Source organism: Trachurus japonicus, chromosome 8 (assembly GCF_045865225.1).
Source record: "Trachurus japonicus isolate A0001 chromosome 8, Traja_1.0".
In the NCBI taxonomy this organism is placed as follows: Eukaryota; Metazoa; Chordata; class Actinopteri; order Carangiformes; family Carangidae; genus Trachurus; species Trachurus japonicus.
In genome coordinates this window covers 17,499,508-17,508,962 of record NC_140914.1, presented here as the reverse complement: position 1 = coordinate 17,508,962, position 9,455 = coordinate 17,499,508, and the positions used below count along the sequence as shown (strand labels likewise).

The 9,455-nt window shown below is 44.5% G+C and overlaps 1 protein-coding gene across 1 annotated transcript; it reads right to left on the bottom strand.

Annotated features, from left to right (window-relative positions):
- Positions 1-445: 445 nt before the first annotated feature.
- On the bottom strand, positions 446-8,838 carry cbx4 (chromobox homolog 4 (Pc class homolog, Drosophila)). Its single transcript, XM_085784317.1, has 5 exons — positions 8,308-8,838; positions 8,132-8,175; positions 7,286-7,351; positions 5,157-5,223; positions 446-3,475 (listed from the first exon to the last, which is right to left on the bottom strand). The coding sequence occupies exons 1-5, from the start codon at positions 8,374-8,376 to the stop codon at positions 2,045-2,047; spliced, it is 1,677 nt and encodes a 558-aa protein (XP_085640443.1). The 5' UTR covers positions 8,377-8,838; the 3' UTR covers positions 446-2,044.
- Positions 8,839-9,455: the final 617 nt, after the last annotated feature.

Below are 9,455 nucleotides of genomic sequence, written 5' to 3'. Positions count from 1 at the left end.
CAGGAGGCCTCTCTCTTCCCTTTATATTCTAACAATTACACAATAACCTTCCCCTGTCCTCCTCCATAGTCGTGTTGTGTGTTTACATTCCAGCTTGGGCTGAGCTGCAATAGAAAAATAATGCATGGGTAAAGTTTTAATAATACAAGTGGCTGGTGCAGTTATGCAATACAGAGGGCCCTTTGTGCAGGATCATTTGTGATTATGCAACACGATCTGTTTTGCTATTCATGGTTCACAACCAAGTTAGTGTTTCTAGTGCTTAATGTTCCATTCTTCCTCTCCATGGGCAGAGAGGCTGCAGAGGAACTGCAGGATGAAAACAATGATACATAAATCTCTTACTGGAAAGAGAAGAAATTCAATATGCTAACACTAAAAATGTCCAGTTTGGCCCCACCCAGTGTCAACACAGAAAAAAAAAGCAAAGGAAGAAATATATATATCAGAGGTCAAATCTCTTTCTTTATTGTGAAACATACCATCCAATACGCTGTGCCAACAGAAATAAGTCAACAAGCTCCTGGTATAGAGCATACTTTAACAACAATCATTATTGACTTCCAACCAAGTGCAAGAGAGTTAGCAAAAGAACAAAAACAAAAAGTAGAGGACAACCTGTTCTATGGAATCACTTGCAGCTTCTTGTAATGGTTTTTGAAAAAACAAATTAAATGTCAATAAATATGTACTCTTCATTTTGTATTACTCTAGCTTTTTAGCATTCTTACTGGTTTTGCATTCACTGTGCGTAGAAGGCAATTTAGTCACAAATGTAGGTTACGGCTGACAGCTTCGACATTTGAATTTTCAGCAGCATAATCAAAACAGCTTGCACTCACTGGATTGCATGTAACAGCGACTCACTCACTGAATCTGCAGCCATAACATAGTTGTAGTCAATGACCATGGCAGCTTCTTCTAAAACATAGCAGTCATGTGTATTCTTCAGATCACATGAGGTTCAAAAATGTCCGAAAATGAGATGAATATCGTTAATCTGTGTGACATTAGGAGAATCCTCACAAGACTAGCAGATATTTTAAAGTCCAGCAACATATGAGGTCAGCAAGGTAATAAATCACAACCTTATTATAGTAATAATCAATATGTCAGCTAAATGGGAAGTCACATATTTGATAAATGACACAATTTTCTTAATGGATCTGACCTTAGAGAAAGTACATGTCAGAGTTTGTTCCATAAATGTTTGCTAAAGAGGAATTGTGCAGTATGGTAATGGACTGGATTGTAACAGAAGATCCAACAGCAACTTTTCTGCCTCTCAACAACAAAAACCATGAACAGCAAAGAAGGCTGGGACATTGCTTAAAGGTTGTTGACATAGCTAAGCATGTCCTGCAGTTCTCTCTGTGTTTACATTCTGTTCAGACACACCTGCTTTTTTAAAAAATTGCACGTCATGGCTCAGTATTCCTCTCCATAAACAAAGCATGTAACATAATATGCCGAATTAGACTCAGTGAACATGTGGAGTTGAGAATAAAAATCATCATTTGAGACCATGTCCATTAGCAAGAGTAACATTACAGAAATGAACATTTAAAATTGCAATTAAGTGCTTTCAATTTGATCTTAGATCACCATAGAGTCAACAAGTTTTTCTCTACCTTCTATCAGGACCAAAATAAGAGATATTATTCATACAAAATACGTATAAACCTTCATACATCTCAGGTTATAAGTTTGGTACAGGTATGAAACAACAGTAAAAGTATCCCATTAAGCTCCATGTGACAAATAAATTCATTATTATTATTATTGTTATTTCTTTTTTTTTTTTTTGTGGAATACATCCACACGAATGCATTCACTCAAATCCTCGAGGGCACTTTCTTGGCTACAATGTCACGTAGGAGTTACAGTATAAAACATTATAAGAAACATATTGAATTTGAATGATAAATTATAAATTTCCATATATACAAAATTCTGATGTTTTTACATATTCACATATTGACAGGATCATCCAATCAGTCACTGGTAGTCCCATTGTTTTTTTGTTTTTTTTACAAAGCGTCGCTTAGAAAGAAACATATTCCTTGAAGGTGACGGTGAGACTGTTTGTTGTGATATCAGTGATGATGATATTTCCCATAAAAGGGGAGACTTTTTTACCAGGTGCTTCTTTAGATATCTCAGTTTCTGTTTGTGATTCCTGTGTGTCCTCTGTAACAGGAGGCTCCGTGACAGCAGGCTGGGGCTGCGGTGTGGGCTCGGGTGGTATTTCTGGCTGCGCCTGCCTCTTAGTCTTTGGGCAGCTCAGATCCATCGGTTCTTCTTGGCTGCTGGTGTCCATGACCTCGTAGGTGATTGTACTGCTGCTGTGGCGCCGGCCGCTGCACTGAAGGTCCATGGGTTTGTCCTGAGGCGGTGTGACGACTGTCGTGCCGGGCACGCTGAAACTTCTGGACGTCAGGTAGGTTTTAGAAACACTTCTGTCCTCCGCTGGGTCTGAGAGCTTACGCTTGCGGTCGTTGGGGAACGAAGGGATCCTGATCTGCTCGACCGCCGTAGGGGTCGGGATGTTGGTGTCGGCCACCCAGGACATCGGTGGTGGTGAGCTAGCAGTCAGCTGTAGAGGTAGATCGTCCGGCAAATCGGCCTGACCCCGAGCTACTTCAGTGTTGTATTCCTCTGCTGTGCTTGGCGAAGGTTTGGAGAACTGTCTGTCCTTTGGGGAACATTTTATGGGATGCTCTGCGGCAGGGAGCAAGCTGCCATTACAGATCTCTTTGGGGATACCGTTCTCCGGGTGCTCCACCATTTTGGTTCTGTGTGCTGGATTGTTCTCTGATGGTTTGGTGTTTTGTGGTTTGTCTTCGCTCGACGGTTCCCCGTGTTTACCCTTTGCTCCGTTCACCTTGTTACTATCCATATATTTGCTCATGACAATGACAATACGTCCGTTCTTGTTTTTGTTCTTGATTATCTTCATTTTGCTGCTAACAGCGCTAGGCAGCGTTGCGTCTTTAGGATTGGGTTTAAGGGCATGTTCGCTCTCAGCCTCTTTAACAGCCGGTTTCCTCACCTCCACTGCCAACTCTTTGACTTTGCTCAAGCATCCTGTGTCTTTGTCACGAACCCATTTCTGCTGCAGAGCCAGTGGTAAGTTCCAGCCAGGATTTGCTGGTTTATTTGCTGATTCCTGAACTTTGACCACCTCTTTGAGCCTAGAGGCCTGTGTGTCAAACATACTGGGGTCAGGCTCATAGTGGTGGTGCTTCTTGCTGTTCAGCTGATAGATGAACTTCTTTTTGCCGTTGGTGAGCTGGTCAGCAGGGACCTCTTGGCTGCTGGGCTGGTACTGATGGTGCTTCTTGCTGTTCAGCTGGTACTGCTGAGGTTGGGAGCGCTGGGCCTGGACATGATCTGACTTGAGACCGACTTCTGCATCCTGATATGAATCCTCAAAACCTGCAGGGATACAGGATCTCCGGGCAAATGAGGGAACCTTGAGGAGGAGATGACACAAGAATTTTAACATTTCACCCAACTTTATCAAAATCCACAAAATAAACCATCATCAAAATGAAGCAAACTGTCCTGTATATATATAAGGTCAAGCTAAACTAAATCAGAAATATTCAGCATTGCATTGTATGGAACCTATGAAAAGTACTAGGCCTTGACTAGGGGCTTTTTGAGGGGTAGATCATCTACCCCAGAACTAAATTTAGACCCTGGCTCTGGTTGCGGTGAAAGAGCACATGGTTCCTCAAAAACTTCCTGGTTTCAGGGGTGAGTTCTACGGTGGAAACACACCCTTAGAGTTTCAAAGGAGGTTAAATCGAAAGCAACTGGACTTAGTTATTTGTCTAGGAAGACTAGACAAATAACTAGGAAGACTAGGAAGACTAGACAAATAACTAGGAAGACTAGGAAGACTAGACAAATAACTAAGTCCAGTTGCTTTCGATTTAACCTCCTTTGAATTACTATGACCTGGGCAAATGAGAATATGCACCGGCACCCTTAGAGTGTCTTAAAGGGGTACATCAGTGATTTGGTATTGCAGTGCATGTAATGCGGACAATAGAAAATACTGAATATACACAGAAAATAGTGAAATATAAAAGAAACCGATGCTGAGATGTCCTGAATTGGAGTCACTGGTACATAACCTCCAAACAACCAGATTCTACCTTTCCCATAATGCAAAACCCTGACATCAAGTGGTTTGGCCATACCTGCTTGGTAAATACCCATGTCTCTCAAACATCTGAGAGCCCATGCTGAGCTAACCCTGATGACATCATTGTGCTTGTTTTCTCAGGTATGACATAACTGTACTATAAGGTTCAGGTTAAATTAAAATGTACAGGACATTTGTGAGAAAGTGAAATAAACCAGTAAAATCCAGCATATGAGCAGCCTCACACCATCTTGTCTCCTCCCCCTGGTTCCTGTACAGGCTGACCCTTCAGGCCGTCAGAGGGGCACTGCAGCGGAACGCTCAAGACGCTTCGGCTGTGACCTGAGGTCAGACAAGTGCCACCAGACATGTCACGCTTTATCCCTGATTGCTGGCCACGTGTGACTGTGGCAGAGTGGTATTCTTCTAAAGGAGAGACACTGTATAACAATCAGCTCGGAGTCTCTCAAAATATATAATCATCACATTTGGCTCAGAATATGGTTCTGTAAAGGCCTGAGATAGTCAAAGCGTGACAGCGTGTCAATTTCAGAGACCTACTTTTGTCTTGGCAAACATCTGTACACAGGGAAATGAGAGAAAACGCTCTTTTCATACTGATTCATTTGGTACAAAAGGAACTCACCAAGAATATCAACCCCCCTCGAAAAACATTGTGTTTTGCATACAAAGCCCTTTAGCCTAAAGAAGTAATGAACATGCAGATTAAATGAGTGCACTCAGGCAACGCTTATGTAACCTCAGGCAACAAACCTGGTTTCATGATGAGTAGCTGTAAAACCCTGTCCTCTCTTAGCCTTTTAACCCCCATCTCTCACTCAAAGAAATCTATAAATAACCATCTTCTGAGTGACAGCCGCTCCAACACACCTGACAGCCCCCTACCCCTACCCCTACCCCCGTCCTTTAGTAGCTTCTCATTGTGCAAATTTTAGAGCAAGGTTTTGAAAAGCACGTTGATAATGAAGATGATAATTACCTGCAGTAAAAGATGTTTTGGTTTTGGTCCCCGTTTACGATATCCCATCAGCTGCTCTTGTCTCTCTCTGTGAAAACAAAAGATAATTACATTTTCTTGTACCATATTTACCTTCTAGATACATCACTACATCTGTCAGACAGTGTTTCAGCTCAGTACATTAAAAAAATCTAATTATATCACGTGGGAAAATTACAGGTTTGACATTTGGAGGATTCGTTCATTTTCTTCCACCTATTCAAGGTCAAAAGTGGAATTTTGATTTGGAGGACTAATGAATGCCCACATGTGACCTGCTGCAAAGCATTATGGTCCTTATTTGCATAGCTCTCCATGGTAATCGGCCCATTCCATATTCTCATTATCCAGGAGAAATTTAATTACGGCTACAGCAGGCAGAATCTCTCCTTGTCTTTCAAACATCCTCCCTCCTGCAGCACACCCTTCCTCTCCCAACATTCAAACTCTAATTGGGGTCACGAAGTACGGATGAAATGGGATAAATGCAAGGTTGTGGAGTATAGGCTCCACATCTGGGGTGCATGCTGCTGTTGAGAGCGTGCACACAACCAAGTCTTGTGCGACACTCGGAAAGCGCAGCGCAATAAATATCAGACTAATAACAACATTTCTTAGAAGACCTTTCATTGAGGGAGTAGTGAGGAGGATACTACACCAGACCCAGCACTGGGCTGTCTGTGAAATATTGCTCCCTGATATAAACCTTGACTCATCATTGGCTCATAAATAACCAGCGGTGGGTGAAGGCCGACTGCACGCAGACTCCACCAGGCCTGAGTAAACCCAGCCGATTGCTGGCCGCTTGCTACAGATGTTCAAACTTCCAGAGCTGCCAGAAAATTGCCACAATAAACAGTCCACATTTTAATGCTATAATGTGTGCGATTTCAAACAGCGTCCAACGGGGTGACCCCTATTCACAGAAGATTTGGCAATTACAGCCTCCCTTGTTGGATCCCCTCCCCCATCCTCTGGGAGCAGAGAGGAATCCACACACACAGTGCAGAGGCAGCGCTCCATGACCATCAGCACAGAGCCAAATACACACACACACACACACACACACTCAGAGCCAGCCGGGCAGGCAGGCTGCAGGGGAATATGAGAGCGGTACACTGGAAACGCTGGAGAGCACTGCGTGTCAATTAGCCTTTTCAGAAATGCGAATTCCTTTCCCCAGCCATCATGTCTTCAGGCCTAGTGGCCTACAGAGAGAGCAGATCTCAGAGGCCTCATGGGTCCTGCAACCCAGACAAGACGTTGCAGTGCACACACACCACGGGGCTAGAGGGACAACAGCATTTGTATTCATTAACAACCCAACCCCTGAGATTGACATTGATGTATTTGTAATTATTTTTTTTACAAGCCTCTGTTAAGTCTGTGGACCCAAGATTGAAAACAGGTTGTCAGTCCATGGCAGCATAGTCTGTCTGTCTCCACATGCTAGAAACAGCTAGTTGCATGCCATGTCTCCAAATGTCCTATCAGGCAATCAGCTCAGCCTCCTCATGTGGAAACCACAACAAACCGCCATGCTTGTGTCCTGCACCCTGCACCCTGCACCCTGCACCCTGCTCTCTATAGTGGAGCTGGGCAGCCAGAGGCAGCACCTGCTCAGGCCTTATAGGCTGCACTGAAACTGAGCTGTTAGATAATCAAATCATAGTAGTTTGATCCACGTGGATGCTTTTCCAATGTATGCATCCATCATGCATCGATATTTCTATGTGAAGCCTATTTAGGTCATTGCATGTTCAGCCTTCTGGTGTGATCCCTGGCGTAAAAGGGGGAAAAAAAAAACCCACGTGATATGATGATAATTTGTTACAATTTCGCCTGCGCCTCTTACATCCACGCACATTTGCCGCATATCCGATCTGTCATTAGAGTCATTTAAGAATTCTCGCTACCACATCCCCAGCCTTTTCCCCAGGAGACAGTCCAATGAGAGAGGGGAGGAGGGGTGGAGGGAGTGGAGGGGGTGGGGGTTGAGGGGGGGGGGATCAGTGATAGAGTTACTGGGGCGCCCCTCCTCCCATGCCCATTTATGGTCACGGCTGAACTGGAGGCTGCGCGGCCTCGTCCGAAGTCCACATCTCTCTCACCTGTGTTGAAACGCGACGAGGAGCCGCGGGTCAAGGATGTTTTCCTCTGGTTCCCATGTGTTGTATCTGCGGGGAGAGGAGCAAACAACTGTCAGTCAGCTGTCACGTGCAGAACTTCCTTGTTCAAACTGACACAGGCCTATCTCTCTCTCTAACACACACACACACACACACACACACACACACACACACACACACACACACACACACACACACACATTCCCACATCCTCACTGTTCTGAGTGGACAGGTAAAACCTCCAATTGAAACGGTTTTTTGTTTGTTATTATTATTTCAACATGATTCAATTTGCAAAACCATAATGAACAGCTATTAGTAAGATTAGTCCCAAACCAAGATGGCATCCAACTGCACAGCCAAATATATACTATATATATATCTATAGCCTTTATGTATCCGTAAATATACATGTATCACACAGAATGTGTCCAAACGCTCCTCCAGCACCAACATACAGTCGGCCATTTTAGCACCACTGTCTCGTAAATTCGCTGGCAGAGCAGAAATAATTAAAACGGGATTACATGGCTGTGCCTACCCCCTTCCCTCGCATAAATTAGTGAAGGCATCCGCGGATACACTGAAACACATACCGACCGCGCTCTCACAGTTTACACACACACGCACACATACACACACACACAGATACACACATACACACACACGTACACATTCACATTCATGAACAAACAACCGCACACTGTGCACACACGCCTTTGCCATTTTGATGCAACAACATTTGATTGTGTTGCAAAAAAAAAAAAAAATGTAAAAAAAAAAAATGTTGCAATGAAATGATGAGATCGTGTCTGCATTGAGACTTACTTGGGAGACCAGCCTCGCCACTTGACCAGGTACTCTATCTTGCCCTGTGATGGTTGGAAAAGGAGAAAATAACACATTTAATTTAATGAGGCTTGTGCCAAACGTAATATTTCAACGTCCGGGAGCCGCTTTTGCAGCACACCCCGCTCCCTTCTCTCTCTCTCTGTGTGTGTTACCTTGCGGATGCGCTTCTTCTCGATGCCCTCCACCGCAAAGACGTGCTCTCCGGCGGCAGGGAGCTCCATTCTCGCCCCGGGTCCCGATCGCAGCGGACGGAGAGTATATAGGTGGAAAAACGTTACACTTAACGCACCGTCGATGTGCCTTCCGCTCGATGCGTGCTTGTGCGCGCTTGGTAGTTTTCCAGTTGTATCCAAAACCCCAACTGTATTCCCTCCACCTCTCTCTCTCTCTCTCTCTCTCTCTCTCTCTCTCTCTCTCTCTCCTTTGCACACTCCACAGCTCTGGCAATGAGCATAGAGATATTCACAGTAGTGCGGCTGCGAGCAGCTCTTTCCGTGCAATAGCTCCAGCTCGGCGTGTATGACGTCAAGGAGGGGAGGAGGAGGAGGAGGAGGAGGGGGAGGAGGGGAGGTGTAGACCTTGCACAGAGGTTGGGGTTTATCCCGTGAGTGCTGCTGGACTGCAGGAAGGAGGATATAGCTGGAAATTCAAATCAATCGCTGCGTTACTGTCACAACCCATGTAACATAAAATGCACTTGTGCGGTTCAATCGCTTGGTTCGATTACAACACTGAAGGCACCACCTCCTCCTCCACCACCTCCTCCTCCTCCTCCTCCTTCTCCTTCACTGCTTGGTGTGCTGTACATGAAGAGAAACAAGAAACAAACACCTTTAATGACTGAGTTTTATTCAAGTACAGATCACATATGGATGTAAACAAAAGCATATGCATTTGCAGGAGATGCCAGTAAATTGAACACTGGATATGACATGTTTTTTGGGTTTTTTTTTGTAATGCTGCTAATCATCACCTTAGGGAACTGAAATTCCCAATTTTGTCAGCGCTCACCTTCATTGAAAAGCAGCTTCCACAGCAGTCACAACCGTTTTGTCAGAAGAAGTATCAGAGCAGACTATAACAAAGGGCGTTAAAAGAAGTGACAGTGCTGTGCCACCAAAGCCTCTCTTCATCACTTTAACCGAGGCTGACACGCTGATGGAAAAACAAGTTCCCCTTTTTATTTCCGATCCCCCTTAAAGCAGCACAGTTTGTAGAGGAGCAGGCGCGAGGCTCTCACTCTTCGATCTGCTGACTGTGCCGTGCAAATATAGGTCACGCACTCTGTAACAGTCAAACG